The sequence below is a fragment of the Pteropus medius genome, unplaced genomic scaffold (genome assembly GCF_902729225.1).
Source record: "Pteropus medius unplaced genomic scaffold, Ma_sr-lr_union100, whole genome shotgun sequence".
Classification (NCBI taxonomy): Eukaryota; Metazoa; Chordata; class Mammalia; order Chiroptera; family Pteropodidae; genus Pteropus; species Pteropus medius.
In genome coordinates, this window is record NW_024340700.1 from 4,860,628 (window position 1) to 4,886,964 (window position 26,337).

The 26,337-nt window shown below is 49.7% G+C and overlaps 2 protein-coding genes across 3 annotated transcripts in view; both read right to left on the reverse strand.

Moving 5' to 3' along the window:
* CUNH6orf118 (chromosome unknown C6orf118 homolog) overlaps window positions 1-495 on the reverse strand; it is a 17,463-nt gene extending 16,968 nt beyond the window's left edge. Inside the window, exon 1 of the mRNA XM_039881360.1 lies at window positions 263-495. Coding sequence (XP_039737294.1) covers window positions 263-287 — 25 coding nt within the window. The 5' untranslated portion in view covers window positions 288-495. The remainder of the gene's footprint in view (window positions 1-262) is intronic.
* Window positions 496-6,556: 6,061 nt separating this feature from the next.
* Window positions 6,557-26,337, reverse strand: part of PDE10A (phosphodiesterase 10A) — a 181,539-nt gene continuing 161,758 nt past the window's right edge. For both annotated transcript variants that reach the window (XM_039881383.1, XM_039881373.1), the window contains 5 exons: window positions 25,712-25,884; window positions 19,025-19,136; window positions 15,868-15,948; window positions 13,250-13,338; window positions 6,557-12,239 (listed from right to left, as the gene is read on the reverse strand). In XM_039881383.1, the coding sequence (XP_039737317.1) occupies window positions 12,122-12,239; window positions 13,250-13,338; window positions 15,868-15,948; window positions 19,025-19,136; window positions 25,712-25,884 (573 nt within the window). In that variant the 3' untranslated portion in view covers window positions 6,557-12,121. The remainder of the gene's footprint in view (window positions 12,240-13,249; window positions 13,339-15,867; window positions 15,949-19,024; window positions 19,137-25,711; window positions 25,885-26,337) is intronic.

Here is a 26,337-nt window from a genome sequence, read left to right on the forward strand (position 1 = left end):
ACCACTCACACATCACACACGCAATACACGCCACACACATGCACACACACAACCTGCCTGTTTCTTTTGTGCCTTGTTACTAAGTTTTCTGGGGCGGCGGCTCATCCGGGAATCCAGCCCTAAAGTCGGGGGTCACAGGCTGCGCTGCAGCCATTGGGAAGGTCCCCGATTTTCACACCGGGCTCTGGGCAGCTGAGTTCCCGGGCAGCCAAACGTCAGACGAACATCCGACAGCAAACACGAAACGCCCATGTCCACTTACGGCTGAGCTCGGCCTCCTTGGCCATGGCCGCTTCCCCCGCGGGTCCGGCGGAAGCCTCTGTGGCACCGTCGCCGAGGAGACAACAAACATTCAAAGTCCCTCTGCGTGTTCGGCTGCTGCCTGGCAACCAGGACGCCGGCTGCGTCACCACGCAAGGTCCCCGGCCCGCCTCTCTGAAGCCCCGCCCCTCCGGCGGGGAGCGCAGGTTCGCTCGCGTGTTGCACCTTTTCAAATAAAACGCTGCGTGGGGATTGAAACACGGTGTGGATTGAAACACGGTGTGGACTGAAAAACACAACGCCCTTCGCTCTCTACTTAGGGCTTAGGGAGCGAAGGCCACGCCTGCGGCCGGCACCTTGCGCGCGGTGCGCGGGCGGGCAGCGCACAGCTCCCCTTCCACGGGCGGCCTAACATTGACGTCTTTTGTTGCGACTGTAATGAATTCATCCGCCAAAATCACGCAAGCCTCCGCCGAGGCCAGACTTCCACGTAGAATCGCCGAGAACAGCCCACCGTGCAGCTATTTCGACGGGCGTTGTGCTATTCTGCCTTCCGCCTCTAGATGGCGCCGGAACACACGTTAAAACCCGCCGGGGCCCCTGAGGATGCGCGCGACACCTTCCTTCCACCTTCCCAACGACGGCGTGTGTCCGCGCGCCCTTCCATGGCACCCCGCATTCCGCAAGGGAAAAAAAGTAGCATTGTCTGCTCTTGCCACTTTGCTAGAAATGCAGACATGCACGACTTAGTTCCTACTCTAGAGATGCTCTGGGCGGGCGAGGAGAGCGCCTGGAGCAGGCGCGAGGTGATGGGGGTGCCTGGGAGCAAACCGGTCCCCAGAGGCAGTGGGAGGGGCTCCCGAGCGCCCGGGGTGCAGGTGCACGGGGCAGGAGGATGGCAGGGCCCTTGTCATCGAAGAGGGGCGGAGCCTCGCGTGTGATCACGGCAACTAATGGGTTGGAAAGGTAATTAGTCAAAAATAAACATTTTTGGTTACTGCTTTGTCAGCTGTGAAGACTTGTGCAGAAATGGACGAAGGTGAAACGACTTTCTGAACCCCTTTGTGCTGCCTAAGCTCCAGAGGTGTGACACGGACGACGTGTTGAAGGGACTTCGGGTGGCCTGAGCTATTCACCAGCCAGACAGACAAGAAGTGACCGCAGCACCGGGCCAGGAGCGGACGTGGGTGGCTCCTGCAGACGGCGAGGACTTACTGAAAGGTTTTAATGAGAGCTCCCACGAATTCGCATGTCAGAAACACAGGTCTGTTGCTCCACGTTGTGGCCGGTGAGGGGTGACATTTTCCATTCTCCACAAGGTGCGTGGCTGCTGCGGTTCCGCGCAGAGCCTCCCCCGCCCCCCCCCCACTCAGTGGGAGGAGGGGGTGTCCATCCGCCCCAGGCAGAGGCCTCTGGGCCTCCGCACCTCGCCTTCTTGCCTTTTTATGGTCTTGCCCTAAAGGTGCTTTCTGCACTTTATCGTCGAGTGGTACTTGAGGACAAATGACATGATGACAAGACCCAAAAAGGTTGAAACAATGGACCATGAAAATGGTCTTCCGCACCCGCGCCGCCCCCAGTCTCCTCTCCCTCCCCGCTCCCCCCAGGGTAGGCTGGTCCTTGCATTTTTACATAAAACGATCTTCTTTATTTTCAAACTTCGCTTAGACTTGTCTAAAAATTTTTCCCATGTTCCACTGAAATGTTTTGTCACCTGTGACAACTGGTGACGGGGTCAGGTTGAAGGACGCTGTGATTCCCCATTCGAAAGGATGAAAATGGTCAGGTAATGGCATTAAGTGAGGGGAGGAGGTGGACGAACCCCGCCCCAGCCGCCGGTCACTCTGCCCGGAGTCACGTTATGTCGCATCCCTCCCGCGGCCCCGCAGGCCAGCGCCCAGACGGGAAAATGCCCGCGAGCCGCCCACGGGGCCCACGGGGTTCTCTGACACGGATGGCGGCCAGCTGCTCGCTCCTTCCTCCCCGGGGGTTTTCCTCTGCGAGGTCACTGCAGACCAGTCCAGGAGGAGCCCCTGCCTCTGTCACAGCGCGCAGGACGCCCTCGTGCGGCCATGTGTCAACGTATAGACTCAACAGACCAGACCGTGCATGCGGTTCCGCTAGTGTGCCCTTGACCCCCAGCGCTCGCCTGTCTGTCATCTCCCGGGGGAGGGTGGGCAGGGACGCGTGGGGAGTGGCCGAGTCGGAGGGTCCGCACCCCGGGAACACGCTGTGTCTGGTGGGCTGCTCCCCCAGGCTGTGCCAGCCCACCCGGTTCCAACAGCAGCAGGGGGCCTGTGCCCCACTGCTCGCCACCAGGCGTGTGCATCCACCCGCACGTGTGACCTTCGTCATGGGCGTGGCCGGTCAGCCACCGAGAGAGGAGAGTCCACACGGAACCTGCGGAGATGAGAGAGGGGTCACAGTCACTCTGAGTGACGATGACCGCGTTCCAGCTGAGACGCTCAGGGACGGCCCCTTCCTCCACTTTCTGTTGCTGCCACTTAAATCACGAGGGGAAGACCCCCGAGTCCCATAGTGCAGAGTCCACACAGGTGTCTGGACGAAACCCAGGTGTGGGCAGCGCCGGTCCCTCTGGCGGCTGCGGGGAGCATCGTCCCCGGCCCTCTCGGCTTCCGGAGGCCCCTGCGTGCCTGGCTCCGGCCCCGTCCTCCCTCTTCCAAGCTGAGTCTCACATCACGGCTGCCCGGCTGCCTCCGCCTCCCACGGAGGAGGACCCTCTGATTGCGGAGCCACCTGAACCGCACAGGTCACTTCCTGTCGCTCTCCTCGGATCAGCGGACTAGAGCCTTGTTCCACCTGCCACCTGCGCCCTCTGGCACATAAACTGGTCCATTCGGCTGCTCCAGGCATGAGGTCGTGGATCTCTTTGGGGACCGTGATTCTGCTGACCGCAACCGCTCCCCCCCCGCACCCCCGCCGAGTCGCTCACACTCATGCTGAGACCCGAGAGGCCAGAGGGAGGGACCGCGGGCCTGGGGCACAGGACAGGGGGGCCTCAGCCGCCAGCTGGCGATGGACGCGGATCGCCCCTGCTGCGACAGGGACGGCTGACCGCTGCCGGCCGGGGCGCGCGCGTTTGGTTTGACTTTTTGTGACTGGAGAAATCTGAGCGTGTTTGAGTAATGGGGCCGGGGGAGGGAAAGCTGAACAGCCGCAGGACCCGATGCGTGTCTGAAAGGCACGGGCCACCTGCCCGAGGAAGCTGGGCAGACACGGGGATGGCACGCCTTCCCGGTCCCTGTGGAAAACAGCCAGGCGTCTCCTGGACCTCATGTGCCAGGCGGGCCCAGTCGTCCCCGTGGCACTGCAATTCTTAGGGAAGGCACTAGGGACCCCGAGCCGTGTGCCCACACGCGGGATCCCGTGGAGGCGCAACTGGGAACTCTGGTATTGCGGCCTTTTCATGTCCCCAGGGAGCGGCGCTGACCGCGTCACCTAGATGGCAGCGCTAACACTGCAGCCCCCTCCCCGACCCCTTTCCAATCCACACCACCGGCGGCGGGACACGGGACGCGTGGCCGTCCGCCCACTGCTCTAAAAAACACGGGGCTTTGCTGGTTACTCCATTTCTTAGCCACACTTTGCTTGTGTTTTCACTGGGAACAAAGATCTGCTCACATTTTGATTAATAATAATAATAATAATAATAATAATAATAATGGATAATAACGACAAGAGAGCTGTCAGTACCTGAATACGGAAATGGACAGAAGTGACAGTCACGTCTTCCTGGGGGTCATCTCTAACGATTAGAACCGAAAGTCTGAGACCCCGAGCCAGCTATATCGGCAGAGCAAATCCACATGTCACTGGCCTTAAATTCAGTGAAATAGTTTATTCTAGAACTGTATTTAATGTGCCTCAAATTTCCAATTTGTCCAACGCAGGAAACTGAATTTAGTCACGTTCCCGTAAATTCTGCTTAACTTCCTGGGTCCCGAATTCCCTTGGGCTTTGACTCAGCCTCGTTAAAAGCCTTTCTCTGGAGCTGTCTCCTGACCCGAGGGCCAGGGCGGGCCAGGTGGGCGTGGGAGCAGGGAGCTAGAGAGGGCCCTGGAGCCGCACTGTCCCCGGGCCCTCACCGGTCTGACCTCGGCCATCTGTCCTCAGAGATGTCCCCTGGGCCAGCCTGTGCTCGTCCGGTCGGTGGTCACCGTGGCCCACCTGTCCCGCATCCCCTCCGAAGCTGCATCCCCACGTCATGCCTGAGTCCCCTCCCGGTTGCTGGGCTCTGGCTCCGCTGCCTCGGGAGCTCGGCCGGGGACGGTCCCCGTGCGGAGTGGCGGTGGCGGCGTGGGCCCAGGTCCCCTGGTCGCCGCAGGACGCTGCTGCTCTCCTGTCCTTGCGTCCGAGGACTCGGCCATGAGACGGGCCACGCTCTGGGCGCCGCCGAGGAGGAGAGGGCCTGAGGACCCGCTCGCTCAGACTCCACGGAACCGCGCTGGGGGGTTAATTCCCTCCCCACCGGGGATCTGACCGCGGGGGGTGGGGGTGGCCTGGGCCCCCTGGGCACATTCGCTCGCTTTTCCAGTCCTCCCTTCCCCTGTCCAGGAAACCCTTAGTCCTGGAGGCAAAGAGTCAGGAAATGTCGGCTTGTAGCTGCCCAGATGTCCCCAGACCTGTCACTCGAGGTTAAGCAGGTGTTATTTCCCTGATGTGTATTAGCATACACGTGTGTCCAGTTCTTCTGTATGTTAAAATATTTGCATCTTTTGTCTAACGACTGAGCAGTTAGTGGCCCCAAGGCCCAGAGTTCCACCTAGTGACACAGCCATCCAAAGGCTGTGGACTTCGTCTGAACATACGCAGACACCAAGTAGGAATCTGGAAGTTGAGTCGGATACATCACTGATTTTATTTTCTAGTCACTTTGTCTCCTCAGCAACGGTCAAGTACAACTCTAAACCTGCTGCCGATGGGGTGCGGGTGGGGGGTCTTGTTGTCTGTGGTGGCGGGAGGCGGGGGAGGGCAGAGCCCGCAGCTTCCACTCCATCCGGCTGTAGACCCCACCGCACACCCGGACACGTGACAAACTGTTACAGGTGTGGTCGTCAGGTTTGTAAAGGTGTCCTTTCCCCTCGCTCCCTCCCTGGTCTGTGACGACAGCGATTGGGGGGCGGGGGGGGGCGCGATGTGGGGTGGGGGCACACGGCAAGCAAGGGCATGTGACGGAGGCGTGGGCCAGGCGCAGGCGGCAGGCCCAGACCTGGGGGACACCCCGTATGCTCCCCACCCCCATTTCTCCGCCCTGCATCCCTTCCACAGGGACCTGTGGGACACACGTCTGTTCGACAAGCATTGCTTTCTGGGCTCCTTTTGCCCCAGGGGATAACATAATGGGGTGACACCGCCCCCCCACTCAACCTGGAAGCTCTGCGGCACAGGAGGCGCTGGGCACCAGACAGACACCAGATGGCGCGGCCAAGGCCCAGACGGAGACTCCCGTGGGCTCCACGGGCAGGGCTGCACCCCGATCTGCATCCCTAGTGACCAGACGGGTTTCTGGCGCTGTGAGCTCGCGACCCCCGTCTTTATCGCCGGACGCGTTTTCCAGCTGCGCGGGACACGGGTGTTTAGACGAACCCCGTCTGGAGCCTGAAGTCCCGTGCCGCCGACAGCTCCGTGTCCGGCTGTCACTCCCCGGGCCCCGCGCGGCCGTGGGCGCCGTGCGCAGCCCCGCCCCAGGCCTCTCTTCCCGGAAACGTTTATGTCCCTCACCCCCAAACTCAGCACTGATCTCGCGGGCCGCCGAGGTCTGGGGACGCAGCTGAAACTCAGCGCTCTGGCCCTAAGGACTTGTCACGTGCCTGCCCACCCGCCGGCAAGCCGAGGCGCCAGCACACAGCTCCTCCCGGCAGAGTCTTAAAGACAAAGCCACACGTCCGCGTGCCACGTCCCTCGCCACAGCGACGGTAAGGCGACACGCACGCGAAGCCCCGTGCCTGGCGTGACCGCCCCCAGCTCCGCCCCCAGGGCTGCAGCTTCACGCCGAAGCGGTTGTTCTAAATGAGCATGGCTTCCCGGAGTCCTTAACCGCTCAAATGACACCGCGGAGTCAGTGTGCCATCTTGTAAAATTTGACATTTGTCTCATCCTTTCTACTAGCAAACAGCTGGAGCAGACACACGACGTCACTGCCGTGTGAACGTGGTGTCTTCGAAGCACCAGGCCCGAGTGTCTGCGGCTGAGTGTCACGGAGCCGCTGCAACCCCACCCCGTCCCCCAATGTCCTTGCCTCCCCCACAAACGAGCCAAGGAGAAACGTGAAAGGTGATGTTTTAAAAAGTCTGTATTCAATTATCACACCAAAGGATCTCCATGAAAATTATGAACATCTCTGAATATATTTCGTGTATCGTACATATATATACTTCGTATGTATAATTACATATCGACAACGGGTTTCTCGCCGCTCCCCAGAGCACGTAAGGAAAAGGGAGGCAGGTTTCGCGATGCGTCGTCCGCATGTGCACGTGCTCCGGCCGTCGGAACCGTGAACTTATTTACAACGTGCCTTAGGTTATCACCGGTGATTCCTGTTCTATTATACAAACGTAACAGTGAAGGTTTCTCTTCAATACACAGACGGTGAATGAATACATGAAAAACTTACACACATGTACAATATTTATAATTCATAAATGCAAAGTTAAGACCTGTTATTGCACTTGCGGATTTTACAAAGATTTTTCTATGCCACACATATAAAATGAATTTTTAAAACTCGCTCGACCACCATGAAGTCAGACACTGGTCACTGGAAATTCTCCCTCCTTCCAAAAGGGAGCCCCCCGGCATCCCGGAGCACACCCCTCGACCCCACACGCTGGGTCTGACATTGGGGACCTGTGTGACGGCGCCCGCAGTCTTCGGGCGCAGGGAGGTGATTGCCAAGCGAGGTAGGGACACAGGATCTTTTGGTCATACGGACTTGTAAAGAAAGTCACCACATCCTCCCAGAGTCGAGATGCTGCCTTTCTACACATTTTGGTAGTGATTTCACAGTGTTTTGGGCACGCGCGTGATTTCGGGTGGGTCACTGGGTTGGATCTGGTGACCGGGTGGGGACATTGTTTAGCAATACCTCCTACAGATGAATCTATTGTACCTTCTGGTTGCACACTACATGGAGACACAGAATACACACCACACAGCAGACCGTATGGAGAACGTCCCCATGTGCCATTTACACAGGCCGTGTGAGAAACGGCACAGGGACGGGTATTAGGTGACTAAAGAAAAAAAAAAAAAGCTGCAATGCCCATCACATAAAAATACTTCAGGTGGGCTAGGGTACTAGCTAATACACTTCAAAACTCAGTTAACAGTAGGGATACAAACTTTCAACTTCTGCAAATACACAGTACCTCAAAAATATTAGCCCCAAACTGACACATGTACACGGACTTCTCCACGGGGCGGGCTGCATGCGGCTGAATCTGTGGGTGACACTGCCTGTGCCCGGCAGAGCTGGGCCCGGGCCCGGGCCTGATGCTTTCGCTCACGTTCCCTGTTCCCTGCCTCCTCCTGGCTGTGAAGAGAGGTGGAAGGGTGCTCTCAAGCCCACACCCCGCCTTCCTCGGGGGTCGGGGGGGGGGAGCTGAAGGGCTGAGTGAAGACAGGAACGCTTCTTCGGCTTTGAAACATGTTTTTTGGGAAACATTAACATCTTTTTCTCTGGTCCATTTTTTAAAATTTGGAACCAGAATACCATTGAAACTTTTTTTTTGCGATTTTTATCATCATATAAATGCACCTAATGCTTCAGATAACCAAAATATCCAGTTAAAAAAATGACAGAAAACAAAAAGTGTGTGTACAGCATGGGTATCAATAATTTAAACTTAAAGTAAGTCTTTAAAGAAGTCGGCAAAGTGTGTACCAGGATAAATATTTATGCGAATGCAAAAATGTATAACAGCCATGTGCCACTGACAAGCATGGGGAAAAGTAACCGTTAGCATACCTGGCTAATTTACATTTTCCAGTGATTTAAAAATCAGACTGATACTTGCAAGAGAAGGAATACGCTAATGTGACTAAAAGTATTAAACCCTGAATCAGCGAAGTGTAGAAAGCAAACACGTTTAAAATACATAAAGATAGAAGTGATTTTCAAAATCTCAATCATGCATATGTACCTGAAACCCAACAAAATCACATCGTAATCAGCGTCACAGTTCCTGGAAGTTGCGAAGAAGGAGTCTGAGCAGGCTGTTGGCTGGAGTCCCAAGGGCGTGTGCGGACGAAATCGAATCAAAGAAATGAGCGCACAGCCCCCCCCACCTCAACCTGACAGCGTGAACCAGGGACGCGTCCCTCTAAATGTCAACTACAGTCACGCAAGAAAAGCAAAAGGAAAATATGAATGAAGAAAATTACAGTATTTAAAATAAAGGCACAGGCCAAGGCATGGCGAAGAATTGAGTCCTATTTAAAGCTCAAACCTTAATTTTGAGTTAAAAGACCAGAAACATGACACTCGAAACTAAATATATTTAAAAATCCAGGTGGCCAAGGATTTATGTATTTATATGCATCACGTACAAACATATGTAGTATGTTTGAGCGTAATAATAAAGCAAAACTCATATTGATGGTACAAAATTTTTTAAAAATCTAAAAAGCATGCTAAAAAGAGGAAGCCTACACTAAACAAAGCTAGTTTCAAATTAGCTGTTTTTGTCACCGGGAGAACAAATCACTTCGAGTAGCATCGTGACCATCTGCACAGATCTGAGAGAATCTTCAGGAATAAGTGAGGACCACGGTTTCTTTTGCGTTTCTCGGAAATCACTAATGCTGGGAAGTGGGTCCCCACCCTCGCCCTAGTAAAAGGGCCATTTATTGAGAATGACTTTCCGTATCCATTGTTTTTTTAAATTTTTTCTAATTAATTAAACCACAGTCAACTTCTAATTAATAACATGCTTATACTTTATGGAATTTTATTCCACTGCCCAAGTTCTATATTTCATGTTGCTGTTGGCATGTGTTTTCAAGAAAATTTCTAGTCAAAAGTATATTCGCTGTCTCTGGAATATAATGGAATACTTGCGTTTGACAGTAAAACTGTCTCTATTATAAATCGGCACAACCAATGGAAATTTCTGCAAACTGAACATTCTACTCATACTCACAGATGGTTACCAAATTTATACTGAACAGGAAAATTTGGCCCAATATAAAATACCACCTTACTGAGACATGCATCAAAATTTTCAGTAATAAAAACCATCTGGCCTTCTAAGAAAAGATTTGGGGAAAAGACTAGAACAGAACTCAAACGTTGGTCTGATAAATACACGCCGAAATACAAAAATATGCCTAACTGCATTTTTTTTTTCCCCAAAAACAGACTATTAAGTATTCACTTCATCCTGGGCCCTTTTATTTTAGGTAAATTTGTGATTCTTAAAGTAAATCTTATGGTAAAAGCAGTATTCATATTTACATTAGAATGCAGTCCTTTGCCCAAGTCCTTTGCTTCTATTATGACAATATTTCACAAGAAATCAACCAACCAATAAATCCACACACATTTCTTTGGGAAACTGTTCAAAGTAGAGGTCACATAATGTAATGCCTCTGGCTATACAGGAATAAAGGAATGTTCTTTAATCATCGTATCAGAACAGCAACCTTAAAATGCAAAATAGCCACAGGGTGTCTCTATTTTCCATATCAAGAATCGGAATTCATGCATTCTTTTCAAATCCCTTCAATTAGAAAACTGTCTTAAGTGATACTCACCACACCCCCTGCCAATTCAGTCTCCAAGTTAGACAAGTAAATTCACTTTTGTGATTGAAGTTGAATTTGGTGGGGTCGTTTGGTAAATTTGGATGCAGGAAAATATGAAACTCTTTGAATCCAAGTCTATAAACACACTAACTGGAGAAAGGCTGCTTTCTAGTCAGCTGTTCACCAACAGCATCTATCCCCAGCACAAAAAATCAGTTTCTGAAGAATGCGGCTGATTGTTATTTTTCATAGATGTGCCTGGTTCTCTCACACGTGTGTCTAAATACATCTGTATATGTACACACGTGCATGTGCACACAGCCACGCACACCATACGTGTGTGTGTGTATCTAGCCACAGTGGTCTCTCTCATTTCATTTTACCTTATATTGTATAATTACAATAGAAAATGGGGCTCCACAGAGGGAAGATGGCAGCTTGCAGAAGCCCACAATGAAATCGAACACATAGTGTTAATTTTAAAATAAGAACAATGTTTACGTATAGCTAACTTTGCTACAACGTAAATAAACCATGTTGTGGAAACAACTGATTTATTTTTGCAAAGAGCAAGCTCATGTGAACAACAGTGTGTACAGTATTCGGTATGTAGAATGTTTAAAAGTTTATTTTATTAAAAGGGTCATTCCAGTTTCCCGCCACGGTGAGTAGTGGCTAAGCTACTTGTCGTGGGTCAGCCGGTCACGTGCTGTGACTCTGACTCCTTCAGGGCAGGGCTAAGCACGGTTTCGGGTCACCGGGGTTGCTGGCTCACCACGCCAACCACCGTTACAGCACTGACATGCACCGGAAGTGACTGGCTTATCATCCTTGCAGGCAGGGGTCCAGACAATTACTTTCGTGTATTCTCTCAAAACGGTAACACTGTGGAGTAATACCGTCTACCAAAAAATATACAGAGGAAACGCTCCAAATCTTCTTTGCAGATTTTGGATCTGGAGCGAAGTAAGGAGCACGGAAATGAGCTACGACAGGACTGCACTGTCCTCTGTCGTGGACAGAAGGCACACGAGCTGTGACTGAGTAGCACAGGGAAGGAGGGAAGGGCGGGGTGAGGCAGCAGACCGAAGTAAACGTTACAGAAGACTTAGAGCTTGTGGTTTAATTTGACTTTACGAGAAATGCATATTATTTTAATGAAATAATTTGTAGAATAAATCTTTCATTTTGAATGTGAATCTAGTTTTGCAATGACATAAAGTGAAAGTATAAAGAAATCATTATTAAAAATTCACATTTTATATCCATGAGACTTGTCCATTAAAAAACTTCATATGCCTTGCTTTTATTTTGTTCTGTATGCAAATGTTTATTAAATTTGCCAAGACTGCAATGAAATTTTTTTAAAATATTCTTTGACATCTGAACTGATACTTAGGCGTCTGAGATTTGTCATGATGCTGTCTGCAGCTCTGCTCGACAGGACAGAATGTCTGCTTCCTTCCTTCGGTGTTCAGGTCACTTACCCCAGCCCTTAAATATAAATGCAAGGAACACGCCTTAGACCCTGACTTTTAATCCACGGAGCTCTGAACAAGAATCTGACCATTTTCTATCACTGATCGCCAAGACACTTCTTGCGCTGTAACCTCGATAATGGGCCTGAGGCTGTCTGCTTACAAGGGGTCACCATGAACAGTCACAATAGCAACGTGCAAAAATTCCTATTTATAACCAGCAACATGGAAGCGACACGGTGTTGGAGCCACGTACACCATCACAGAACCACTTTAGACCCCAGCAGATGGACGCTGCGGGCAAGCGCCCTCTGAACCGCCTATGCCCGTTCCCATAGGGCCTTGGCAACAGCAGCCTATCAGGAAAGGCCAGTTCGCAAGTCAGGTGGAGTCACGCGAACAGGTGGCTTCTGGTCCCGGGTGGTCCCGGCTGGTCTCGGTCTGTGATGCACACCAAGGAGACTGGCAGGTTTACTTGGTGTGACTTTCTCGAAGAGGCTTGCATCCGGTTACCAGGTGTAGGTTCCCCACAAAATAAAAGGAAGGGAAGTCAGAGAAGCGAGGCGAGCGTCTCTGAGAGGCGGGGGGGACGAAGGACAGTCCCTCAGCAGCCATCAGTCATCAATCTTCAAGGGCAGCTTCTCAGAGGTCCCCGGGGCCACCGGCTGGGACGAGATCCAAACGGCCGTCTCCTCCCCTCGGAGTACCTTCTCCCACTGGCTGAGGTTGTCCCTGGGGATAAAGGGAGATGGTGACAGGCGACGTTCGGGGAGGATGCCTGGGCTCTGTCGCCACACTCGGCCACCCCGTCCTGAGCCTGAGCGTGGCGGTGTAGGCTGTCGTTCCAGCTCTGCTGGGGACCAGCGTGCTGGGGCCGGGCAGCCTTCCAGTGTGCCCTGGCCTGGACGCCTCAGCTCAGTGTCCCCAGAAGAGCCTCGAACCAGCACAGCATCTTGCCCCGCCAGCTCCAGACCACAAGGGCAGAAAGGCAAGCGAGGCTGGGGACAGGCCACGTCTTACCCAGGCAGAAGGGTGACCGGAAGAGGGGAGAGCACAAGGGCCACGCTGCTGAGGACCAGGTGGGCTCCGCGGGAGGGGGCGAGGGCACTTGGCAGCGTGACCACAGCCCGGGCATCCGCCCTGGGCCCCGTGCGGGTGTGGCTGCAGTCACGGCTTCCGGAGGCCAGCTCCCTGAAGGAAATGGACTCACTCGGGCCACACCACCTGCCACCCTCACTATCCCCAGCGCGGCCTGCTTGTCAAAGTGAGATGAAAACCTTTAAAAATCCCCGAGATGTTTTAACTGAGGCCAGCCCTCCACACCGGTGACGGACGGGAACGCAGAAGTCCAAGCTGGAACAGGTAACGGGTGGTTTCTATTTCTTTTGGGAGGAAAATAAAACTCAAAGAGAAAGAAGGCCCCATTCAAGGTCCCCCCTCTTCCATCTAAACAAGAAACTGAGACTTAAGGGGGCCCCTCCCCCTACGAGCGCCCCGAACAGACAACGCTGCCCTGTGTTTTAAACAGCAGCGGGTCGCGATCTCTGCTTCATTAAAAACAAAAACAGAACTTGCTCCTTCTCGATGAATGAACAGCTTCGTGGGTAGATGGTACCGAGGCCACGCACAGCCGCACAGCCGCACAGCCGTGACGGTCGATGTCAGCCATCCGGAGGTCACGCGCACGCCGGACGCCGTGAGACCCCGCAGAGCCCGGCGACTCGTCACGCGCCGTCACGTACCTGCAGGCCTTCAGGAGCGGCTCGGTGGGCGGGAAGATCTGGGTGAGCGTGGTGTAGCAGGGGATGGCCACCGCGTTGTAGAAGCCGAGCTGTCCCCGGAGCCACCGACAAGAAACACACAGCACGTTAGCAACTCTAGAGCCCACACGTCTCACGCCGTTTGCGGCTCGGGCCCGACTACAGAGCTGAACGCTCAGGTGGGCTGTGTGAGCGCTACTGCGACCCCAGAATAAAGCGCATGAAACTTAAAACGTAAACCGGCCCCCCGAGAGCCCACGTGCAACACCCGGCGAGGGTCTATTCGTAGACGAGCAAGGTGTAGTGCACGCCACACGCTCGTCTCTGGTCAAGGTCAGTGCTCCACGCAGACGCCCCACACTCAAACCCACCAGCCCGCCCCACGGCGACCCCGTCCAAGCCACGGTTCGCAAGCGCCACAGGACACGTCGCTGTTTGACCTGCTGGCTCCGGCCTGTGGTTTGGGCTCCTGAGATTTCCTTCATCGCCCCTCGCCCCTTGTTTGGACCAACCACAAATCCCACTGGCTTTGTCTGAGTTCTCTCACTATGTCAAATTTCAGTTTTCCATCTGGGGCACTTTGAAAAGTATGTTCAAGGACATCTTGTTAGGAGTTCTGGGCCACTGGGCACAGAAACGGTGCCAGCTCCGACTGGCCCACTGCAGGCGGAGCGTGAAATCTCTGCGTGACCACGAGCCACCGCAGGCTGTCCAGTCACTAATAACCGCCCAGTGGCTGACGACACGGACAGGATAAACTGACTCCCTGGACGAGGTGACCCCCAAACCTTACCGACCAATCCCTTTGAAAAACCTGAACTTCAATGAGATGAGCTAACGGGGACAGAAGGGTCGAGTCTACGTGGGTTTTCTCCTCTGCAAAGGTCATGACAGAACCATGCCCAGCACGGCCCCCTGTCTGGCTCAGGCAGGGACCTTCTCGTTTTAACATTTAGCAGACGTCATGGAGCAGAAGATCTTGGGAAAGAGACCGCTTATGGGAAAGCGGAGTATTTTATAATTGTGCCAAAGAATAATTTCGCAGTAATCACAATTTAGAAGGAATTGTAGTTCGTAAAATATCAGCTGATGATGGAAGTATTTTATTTAAAACTCTCTCATACTGTAAACGGATCAGGAGTTTTGGCCAAAAAAAAAAAAGTATTCTCTTAATTAAATAACACAAAACAGCGCCGACACTGGCATTTTCAGCCACACCACGCATCGTGTCAGGATGGCTGCTTCACTGTCCAGAAAAAATACTGTGAGGTCCCCATCTTAAACCATAAAACAGCACCCATCCCCAGCAGAAAGAGTACAGACACACAGCAAATGTTTACACAATCTCAGGAGGGCAAACCTTCCACGGTAGGACACGAAACACAGACAGCAGACAGGAAACACGGTTCCGGCGACCACACGCAGCGGAAAGCTGCATGGACACTGTTAGGGAGCAAACAGGCTGCAAAAAGCACATGTAGCGCGTGTGCCAGGCACGCCAGCTGCACGCTCACAGGGGGAAGAGCGATGCGCCTCCCGTGGGCAGCGGGCGGAGGACGATGAGGATGTGGGATGTGGGAAGCCATCCTCGGAGGCCACGGGGACGTGGAGGAGCCCCGGGGGCAGAGCGCCTGAGCGTCTGCACTAACAGTTAACATGTGCACTTCAAAGAAGCCAGGGAAACCTGAGAATTTAGCCAAAACCACCACCATCCTGTGAGTCTTCTGAAATTATTCCTACCCTGAATCCTATATTATAATTATTTGTCCAGAACTAAGTTCCTTATTATGACATCGGTAGTTTAAAAAGCCATAATGTAAGAAGTTCGTGACACCGCACGTGAAAACTAACAAGACACACGTGCTCTCAAAACATTAAACTACTAACATAAGTCATGTACTGAAGACCTGGAAAGGGAATAATTAATGTCGATTTATGGTGAGACATCACTCAGAACGTACTAAAATACTATGCATCATTTGTTAGGAAAAGTGAAGCCAATCAAAATCTGTCTCATGCTCCAAAATAATACCTTTATGTTCTCAATGAAAAAAAAAATGTTTTCTGCTTGTTTAAAAATATTAACAGTTCAAATTCATCCACCCCCTAATTCAAGTTGGAAAAGAATGCCTATTACTGTAATCACGTCCATAGGAGGCAGTGACGGCCGGGCTGGCTGTGCCTCAGGGTGTCCCAACTCCATCTAAGGGGACAGGGTGTGGAGTGGCTCTGGGTTCGACCCTCTGACCACTAACTGCTCCCAGCCCACAGCACGGCCACGCTCCCGAGCTTCCAAGGTCAGTTTGCAGCCTTGGGAACGAGAGCAGAAGTCGCGGCTGGCCCCGCCGGGCTCCGCCAGTCTGCTTCGCCACAGAGCGCCTTTCCACGTGCAGGCTTGTGTCGGTGCTGACGGACACGGGCACAGGGCTGGGTGCATTCTAGTTCTCGGCCCCTCTGAGGTAAATCACTAGTTTCTGCACTAATCACCGGGCCTGGCATGGCCTACCCACTGTACATAAAACAAAAGATGGTAACGTGCTTTTTACCGATATGATTTTACAGTCACCTTAAACGATTTGACTTTACCGCATAATCCGTACCTGGCCTTGTGGGACCTCATCCTTCTTATCTCTGTCCATCATAGGGATAGGCTGTATTCCCAATTTCTTCATTTCATCACCCTGAAATAAGTGGGGGAAAATCATGCCTTTTCAACTTAGAAACAGTTATAAAATTACGGTATTCCCTCTACTCATGAATTGTCTTCGAAATGAATCGTGTTTTTGATGACTGACATCCCAAAAAGTCAAAATACTAAAAAACTTATTGTATCATTGTTTGTTTTTAATTCGGATGTTCTCTTGCACCAAATTATCAGAAGCCCAGCCATCTCTTGGTTTCATTTTGCAGAAGTTATAATAAGAGGAGACATAGTAAACAGTGACAAGAAACATAAAAAATAAAAACATGGAATAACCTCAAGGCCCTTTCAGACTCCCTTTTCAAATAATTTTTCATGTGCGCTGACCTGGGTGAAGCTAGGCTTTGGAGAAAAATTCTGATAGATCAAGAACAAACAAGTCTGCGAAGACACCTTCGTGACGATACAGTATAACGGGCTGTGAATCACCATAAAGGTTAGAACTATGGATGTTCACTAAAGATTTACTACGTTGCAGGCTCTGGGCTAAGTAACTCATAAATGTTATTTCATTTAATCTTCATTGAATACAATGAGCCAGATATTATTATCTGCATTTTATAGATTTTAAAATTTATCTTATTCTACTTGTTAAAGTTAAAGATGGTTAAAATCTTCTTCCTTAACCTTTCTTAATTCCCTCTAATACATCACTCTTCCCTCGTTTATTATTTTAGTATTTTATTTAGGTTTGTTTTCAGAAATCAGCAGTACAGAACTAAAAACATCCTAGATCTGCTGAGACAGGGTCTAGAAACGAATCATTATAACATTATAACCCTCACTAAGAATTTTACGTACAGGACAAACCACTTGTCCCGACAACCTGAAGGCTCTAAAGGTTAGCTTTTACGTTACTTATCATTTAACTATCAAGTTAAATGATATCAGTGGTTCTCAAACTGTTTCCTTTTCTATAATAAATGAGTGAAACTATTTCTCAAGGATTCAGCAAATGCAGTAAATACAAAGATTCTAAATAAACGACTGTTTGAACATATCCTTACAAACGAGGCTAAATGCTGAAAAGCAAACACCCGTGTCCTGTGTGACACGGTTACAACGGAGACCCCGACCTAGTCTGAAGCTTGGGGAGAAGGGGTGCAGGGGGCGAGGGAGGGCGCTCCAGAGATGAAACTGCAGGGGACAGCCAAAGACCTCGATGACAACTAGAGGACCTGAATCGAGAAACCCAGGGCCTGGGACATGGGCTGTGCCTGGAGAGGCCGCGGGCTTTGCAGAGTGGTCCCAGGATCTGTCTTCGTCACGACAGCACAGGGACAGGACCGGAAGCAGGGTGCCGATGTCATCAGACTTAGAGCTGTCCCCGCCTCGCGAAGGTGGCGGCTGAGGCCAGCAGTGAGTGAGAAGGCCGGCCCGAGGCCCCGTCCTCAGCCCCGAAGCAGGGTTTTACCCTCAGGCAACGTGACTCTGAGAGCACACTCTCCACTGCTATGAGACCAGGCCCCTGGGACTCTCACGCCGATCCAGGCCCTGATCCAGGCCCCGCTGCTGAAGCCTGAGGCGGGGGCTGGGGTGGAGACAAGAACTGGCTTCCCAGGTATCTACCAGGTCAAATGGCAGGGCTGGGGGGTCGCATCCATCCCTCCACAGACCATGAGGGCCTCAGCGAGGCCATCTAGAAGCACACTGGGAGCTGAACCAACCATGTGGCCGTTCGATCAGCGAGGGATGGAAAGGGGAAGAGTATACGACACACATGCGCCACATTTCGATTCATATTTTAAAATACAGAGTTGTTAAAGTATAAAATACAATAGTTATATAAAGTTAAAAACAGGAAGCTGGCTCAGACCCATTTTCTCATGTGATATTTACAGAATGTACTCCCGGCTGTTACTTTCAGACATGAATGCAGATTAAGCTGACTTTGATGATAAAGTCAAATATTGTAGTTCAGACACGTACATCTAAAACAACTTCTTAACTGAGTCTGGAGTTAACTAGGTTCTTGCGCACTCACACGCACATGCACGCACACATACACACGTGTGCACATACACGCACATGCACACACATACACACCAAAATAATACCCACCCAAGAGCATGCATACACATGCATAAGGCATTCTGGAGAAGCGACACCCTGAGCGTAATCAACTCAAGGCTTGCGGTAAACATGCCACACGACAGAAACTCCTCGGCTTTACCCCTATTCGACGCCCTAATCGTCCCAACTAAACTTCAACTGAACATCGTGCTGGTTTTCACTTTTCACATACGTCCTCTGTGTGGCTAAGACACACAGTCTGAATCATCAACTATCCAGATCGCTGCCCTCCAGCTCTACTGACTTCTTCAAACCCTATGAGGTGCCCAAAGGGTTTGTAGCTTGTGCTATTTCGTAACCTTTTAATATGCACGGATCTAGGTATTTGTGGATTAATCTGAACAAGAGAACTGTATTCTACTTACTCATGGACAGTTCAGAAAGAAAATTGAGGAGTAAAACACATGTTTCTGATGATTTAGGTATCTTGGGCAAGAAAAGGTGTTAGTGAAAGTAATTTACGTGTTTGCTTCGCATGTCAGGTGTATCGTGAATTAATATCCCGCAGTCTACAGGACTCATAATTTGCTGTTAAACCATTTGGCATATTTACATGACCTTACACGTCTGTGCTACAAAATCACCATTCTCTCGAATTGCTAACTGCAGGCACAGAGAGTCCACTGTGGGATCTGCCGCAAACCACTTCAGTGCCTGCTTTCAGTACGTTCTGAACGAACGAACAAGAGATTAACTATTAAATAAGGGAAAATGCTGCACTGCTGTCCAGCGAAGAAGTTCCTCAACTCTTTTGGTTGACAGCAGAGAATTTACACACACGTTCAAGTCCAAAGTGACAGAATGTTCTCCTGTGTCTGTGTGAATGTTACATTCTTCATCATATGTGATTCACTATAGTTTTTCTGAAATGAATAGTAACGTGAACTAATATATTACTAAAATCATCCACACATTTGTCATGTCTTCAATTTTTTCCCTACTTCTTGTTATTATCTATAGTCATTCAAAAATCAAGGACGTACCTCAGCCCAGAATTCTGCGTATATGTCATTTGCTGTCAATTTTGTAACTGGCCACAGTTTTGTCACAGAGCAAAGATCACAGGCAGTCATCATCAAGCCGATGACACGGTCCCTAGAACACAGTAACAGAAAAGCTGGTCAGCACGGCATCTGCATCTTCGTAAGGAACGCAAGAGGCTTTAGCATCTCCGGGTCGGGGCCGAAGGAGGTTGGACTGCACGGAGGGGGCGCGGCCAGGACAGGCAGCGTTGCTGTGACAGCGACAGCATCGGCCACTCCCCGCCCGGTTCCCTGAGATCAGATGCTCCTGCCGCCTCGGGACCCTGGAGAACCAAGTCCAGTGCTACCGTCTATACCCGCTGGCCGGCTCTACAGCCCTGGGCCGGCTTTTCGTTTTCGTGGAATTTTGGAGATTTGGGATGAGAGGGAGCTTTGAAGAGAAAGTCAGGCCAACCCCTTCATCTCACAGAAGGGGATCCCGAGGTGCGCGGGGTGCAAGGAACCCCCCTTACCCACCCCCCACCACAGTGGGAGGCAAGGTGACCACAGCGCAGCTGCCCCGTCCGCAGTGTCCAGGGCGTGGGCTCCGGACAGGCCACCAGTGCCCCCCGCCCATTCCCGACTGAAATGAGTCTCGTCTGTCGGCTGCTCTGTGGCCATGACTACGTGTTCCAGGTCTGACTTAAAAATGTGGTTTGGTCTGATCTAGCCTCTCGAAGAAAAATAAAAATTGCTTAAAGAATTCAGCCAGAATTCTTTGTGATATCTCTGAGACATCGCCCTCACAGTTTTAACGGATTTGGCCTGGTGACACGTGCTGCCCCCGACGAAGTCTAAACTTGACAGCGCTAAGCACTGGCCAGAGAATTTTAACACACTGAACTCCATTTTCATGAAGCAAATGATGTAACTTAAAAGGCAAACTGTCAAGAAAGACACGAAAGTGTGTTAACGAGTGAAACGATGTTTCCAGCCAGGTCTAAATTCTAACGCGTCTCAGGGACCAGGGACCCTCTGCCGCCCACACCGCTGTCCTCCTCGTCGGCCCACAGCCAGGCCCCGGTGTGGGCGTCGTCCCGCGCTGTCCTGTCCAGGGTGGACGGCATGTAAAGGGCACCCATCTTGCACTTGGGGCAGTGTTTCTGATGGCGTCATGCTCCCCACGCGGAGGTGCTGGCCATCTGGGAGACCCTGCTGTCCCTGTCAGCCACGTCTCGGGTGCCGGGGGCGCGAGGTTCTTCCAGGGCCCGCCTGCCCACTTCCTTTTGCCCGTTCGCCTAATTAAATCACCCCTTCTTCCAACTTGCCCTCCATAATGCCGCGTCAGGAGGGTAGCATGTCTCCCACGGGGCAGAGACCACTTTAAAGACACTGAGGAGACTTGCGGGTGCCCTTCCCGTGACCACGAACAGCGGCCACGTGGACATCAGGCCCCTTACAGTGACCGGGGAACTCTACCTGTTTCTGAGGAGGTAGCTCCCCCAGCGCTGTGGTTTGAAGGGAGCATGTTTATTTCTGGCTGTGGGCTTCTAAAGGAACAAGTACACTGCATGTTTGCTCAACAGGTAGATTCATTTGTATAGAAAGAGGACATGAAAAAAAGCTATTATTCTATTTATGAATAATCATTTCATGACATTGAGAGAATTCAAACTCATGTAATCTATTTTACCAAACAAAAAAAATCAACATTTATTTCTCTTGTCTAAATATTCTAATAAGCTTTATCTCATCAAGATTTCTTACCTCATACATCTATGGAACAACAATAAAAACGTTAACAGAACTGGGCTCTGTCAGCATGTGGGACCAACTTTCTCACCGGAAACAGCCCCACCCCGTGGCGCTGTTACTAGCAGGACAGGAACGGTCTGGAGTCCGCTGTCAAAGTCACTTAGACAAAACAACTAACAGTTATTTCACTGTTTATCGATAAATAAATAAGTGATAATTTTTGTGTTAAATGCCTTTAATAAAATTACTCATTTTTTTACTCTCAATTATAAATCAGCCACGACTTTTCCACTTCCGTTTCTGAACTGTTTAAATTACTCGAGTGTTCGATACATATCCCTTCTCTGATGTGCACTTAAATCTAAATTAAGAAAGGCTTTGGAAGAAGGCGGGGCAAAGAGACGTCTTTGAAGGGCTTTGAAGGGCACAGCCGGTCCCTGGATTCAGAGAATAAGCCTTTTATCTGCATATTTCCTAACGCTTTTAGAGAACAGAATTCTGAAATCGGTTTATTTTTTCAATACATATTTGTAAAAGGTAGTTCCAACACTAAATACGTGAAAATAAAAATTACAAAACCTATTAACAACTCATATATTTGTCATTTTAATCTTTAGAAGGCTACTTGACCTTGATTTCCCAGCTTAAACCGCATTTGGTCTTTGCTGAAATCCTGGCTGAAGGGACCTTGGGCGAGACTACGCGTCCACCCCCGGGAAGACAGACGCTGCTGGGTCTCAGAGAAGCCGCTCTCGTTTCTGTGGATGTTCTGGTCAGTTTCAGTCAAAAGGAGACAGTGATCACTAGTTTCAGTGAAAAACAATAAAGCCTCCCTCTGTCTACCCTTGGCTCGAGTCCAAACTGCTTTCCAAACGTGACGTTTAGTTGATGGCCACTGTGGTGTACTTGTGGCTATGGAAAGCACTCTGAAGGGCGATTTCAGTGAAGAAATGCAATACTTTACAATTTCTGTTTCTCTGTGGCCCCCTGTATTTCTCCTCTCCACCTTTTAAATCACCCACAAGTCACCTTTTATACGTTATTTTTAAACTGGTCTGAGATTCCATTTCACCTGTCAGGCTCTGCTATTTATAAAGTTTAAAGAACTTATTCATGATCAAATATAAGATACTTATGACAACAAAACTGTGTATGTCTAACAGAAAAGTGAATTATTCATCTGCATTTTAAAGACATATAGCAATGACTTTCATACACAATTGGTCTTTGGTGTTTCATCTTCAAAATAAAAAATAATACATTTAGCTCAGACCTTTAAGCAGCGTTGTGACCACGATGTCGAGTTCGCATGATACGGTCATGATGTAGCAAATGACAAGGCAGGAGGCCAAGACCAAAAGTAGGAGCACGCGTCCGCGTGAGAGCGCTTCCAGCAATGACCAAGGAAACGGAAGTGACATTCAGCTCCAGAATGAGTGGGACACGGACTGAGAGCCACAGGATGAGAATGACCTGGGGAAAGTCCAACCGACCCAGGACTCAAGACCGACAAGGGCCAGCATGTCAGGGACAGTGGGGCGGCGATGAACGAGTCTGTCTCCTCACAGTCACTGGGCGGCCGGACATAAGGCAGCAACTGCCCAGCTTCGGACTCCTACGAGGCGGAAAAGGTGACACTGGCTGTCTAAGCCATAGGCCATTAGGACTTGTCTTCCTGAGACCAAACGTGTTCCCAAATGAGGACCGAAGCACTGGGGAGAAAGAGACCCTGACCCTGTGTCCTAAGAGAGGAGACATCTGAGCTCATGCCGCCCATTTCCAGAAGGGACTGGGCACCGGGCGGGGGGTCCCCAGCTTCGTTGTTCATGTATGCACTGTCAAATCGGCAGCCTCACGCCCTTGCCAGCACGTGGTATTGTTGGGGCTGTTTAAGTTTCGGTCAGTCCAGTGAACATGCAGTGGTATACACTGTGGTTTTAATTCGTTTTTGCCTTATAACTAAAGATGTTGAATGACTTTCATGTTCTTATGCTCTAATATCTGAAAAAAATCTTTTATCCTAGGGGAACTACTAAAAGTTTTTTTAAATATAGTACAGCTGACATGGTAAAGATAGAAAATGAAATCACAGAAAATGATCAATTAAAATGACAAAAGGCAGCAAAGAAAAGAAAAAAGCGAGAAGAACAAGAATAGAAAACAGTAATCCAGATGGCAGACAGTAAACCAGCAACACCAACCATCTTTTTAAACATCAATGGTCTAAATATGCCTCAAAGGCAGAAATCGTCAGGACAAATCAAAAAACAAGACCCAACGGTACACTGTCTATAAGAAACCCACCTGAAATATAAAGACACGTGTAGATCAAAAGTAAATGGATGGAGAAAGATAAACCATGTTGATGATGAATCAAGGAAAGCGAGAGTTGCTACGTTAATTTAAGACAGAGCGGGCTTTGAAGCAAGGAAAGTGATCAGGGATTAAAAAAGAGCACTACATAATGATACGGGGGCCAATTCTTCAGTAAGACATAACAATCCTCGACTTGTATGTGCCTCGCAGCAGAACAGCAAAACAGGAATGGCAAGAAATCACAGAACTCCAAGCAGAAACGGATGGATCGTGATCGTAGCTGGAGACTTCGACACTCCTCCACCAGAAACAGGAAGACCCAGCAGGCGGGAAGTCAGCAAGGCCGTATCCGAACTCATAACTTCACCAAATAACTGGACGTGGTTCATGTCTCTAGACTACCTCATCCAACGAGAGCAGAAAACATATTCTTTTCAAGCTCACATGAAATACTCGCCATGAGAGAGCACGTTCGGGGCCTTAAATACACCTTAACAAATGTAAAAGAACAGAAATCATATAATGTATGTTCCTAGACAACAGAATTAACTGGATATTAACAGAAACATAGCCGGAAAATCCCCCTAAATATTTAGAGATTGAACACATTTCTAAATAACACAAGTCAAAGAAGAAATAAAGAAAAAAATATTTAGAATGAAATAAAAATGAAAATGTGACTTAAAATTTGTGGAATGAAGCAAAGACAATGTTTAGAGAGGAACTTACAACATTAAATGCTGAAAAAGAGATCTAAAATAAAAAATCTGAGCTTCCATTTTAGGAAATTATAAAAGAGCAAATTAAACGGAGGAGGAAGAGGAGGAAGATTAGAGCAGAAGTCAATAAAATTGAGAATAGAACACCAAGAGAGAAAATCAACCGAACCAAAAACTGGCTCATTGAAAAGATCAATAAAATCAATAAGCCTCTCAGGTGTCTAAGAAGAAAAAAGAGAGGGTACAAATTAACGATATCAGAAGTGAAACAGGGAGACATCACTACAGAGCCCATGGACACTAAAAGGATGATCAGTAAAACTACAAACACCTCTACGCCCACAAGTCTGATGACCTAGATGAAGTGGACCAGTTCCTTGAAAGATACAATCTGCCAAAACTTACACGAGAAGAAAGACAATCTGGAAAAGGCTCTATCTATTAAAGAAATTTAAACAATAATTAATAACATTCCAAAATAGAAAGAACCAGGCCCGGAATGGTTCACTGGTGAATTCTATCAAACACTGAAAGAAAAAAATTAGACCAATTCTCTATAATCTCTATCAGAGCATAAAAGCAAGGAAAAGCTTCCTGACTCATTCCACGAGGCTCACACAACCCTAAGACCAAAACCTGACAAAGGCATTACAACGAAGCTACGGAGCCAGGGCCCTCTGAGCACAGGTGCGGAAGTTCTCCGCTGGACATCATCACAGCAAAGCCAGCGCTGGGTTTAAGAATTCACACCACGACCAAGTGGGATTTATCCCAGGCATCCAGGGCTAGCTCATTATTCAAAAATAATGTAATCCATCATATTACCAACAGGCTAAAGCAGAAAATCACATGATCATATCAAGGGATGCAGAGAAGTCATGTGACAAAACCCGACACCCGTTCATGATGAAAACGCTCAGTGAACTAGGCACGGGGGCAGCTTCCTCAACCTGGCAAATGTCTACAGGTGGCATCGCACCTGACGGGGAGAAACCGGACGCTCTCCCACCGCGATCAGGTGTCGGGCTCAGATGTGCTTTCGAACGCCTCCTTCTGCAAGAAAGAGAGGAGGAGGGAGCAAAGGCGCGCCGACTGCGAAGGAGGAAATAAGACCGTCTTTCTGCACGGACGATGCGACTCTCCATGGAGCAAATCCTAAAGGAGAGACAAGGACACGCCTGGACCTAGGCAGCGGCTGCAGCGTGGGTGCAGGATATGAGGGAAACTGCTTCCCTATAAACCAGCAACGAACAGGTGGAACTGGACATTAAAAACACCTTGGCGCCCCCGACAAGCCTCGGAGCACCCCGGGCGAGGCGTGAGCTCTCAGAGCCGGAGGATGCGCTCGCCAGCCAGGGCCGCGGAGCGCGCGGGGTACAGCCCCTCGTTTGTGAAACAAACATGTGACTGTCACCCGGCTCTCTGCCTGATTCTGACCACACGGAACGTCCGTCTTCCTGACGCCTGTAACTAGAATGCACGTTTGTACATCAACAAAGTGGAATTCTGGCTTTGTAGGTCCATCAGATTAGCTTGGATAACAAGATTTCGATTCTGAAAAATAAACCCGTTTTCATTTGCTTAGGAATCTGAGGCCCATGACCAAACCCGGGGCTGTGACAAATTCAAGGATCCTCTTGTAAAATGACTGCCCTCTAAAAGCGCCCATTCCAATTCATATTTACTTACCCTCACAATGCTCTGTCAGCAATGTCATCAAATAAAGATCACCAAAGTCAACACAAAAAAGCACATAAAACAAAGAAAACACATACATACATATGTTTACAAACATATACATATATGTTTACATTTCTTCTTTCAAATATAAATTTATGCCCTATGACATCTGTTTTAAAAGATAAACTTGTTCCCAACACACTTCCTGGGCTTCGAAACGTCTGAGAACGACGTTTACCTATGCGACTGGTTATTGAGGTTCAGCGACCCGGTCTGGTGCATCTCTTCCAGCTGCTTCCTGTTCCCGAAGTACAAGGCCAGGTCCGTGGCGATGATGGCCTTGCGGATGATCTCCAGCACCTGCTCGTACTCGCCGGAGCTCAGGGTGGAGAAGATGTTGTGCCCTTCCAGCTGCGGAAAACACAAACACACACCGCCGATGACCAGCACGCTCTAGCCGCGGGGCGTCTCCACTTACTTGACACAGTAAAGGCAGCCGATGGGTAGCATCTGGCACACAAATGACAGCTTTGCGGGGAACAAACAAATTGAAAAATGAATTGAATTAACGTCTTGGTCTCTCTTTAAGCTGCGACAGTGAAGCTGCCACTTACATGAACGGCTTAAACCACAGTGACACCATTTGCCACCGCGAAGCCCCAGTGACCTAACTCCGTACGTAGCTTTTGGATATTTCTAGTGAGTAATGCGAGGACTGAAAAATGCAAAATATTTAAGTAAAAGACTTTTCTTCTTAAACTAGTTAAAACTTTAGTAATCAATAGGCTTAAAAAGCCTCCTATACCCCGGTCCACTTCAGCGAGCCTAATGAATACTAAACTATTTTTTCTTTATCTTAGAAGA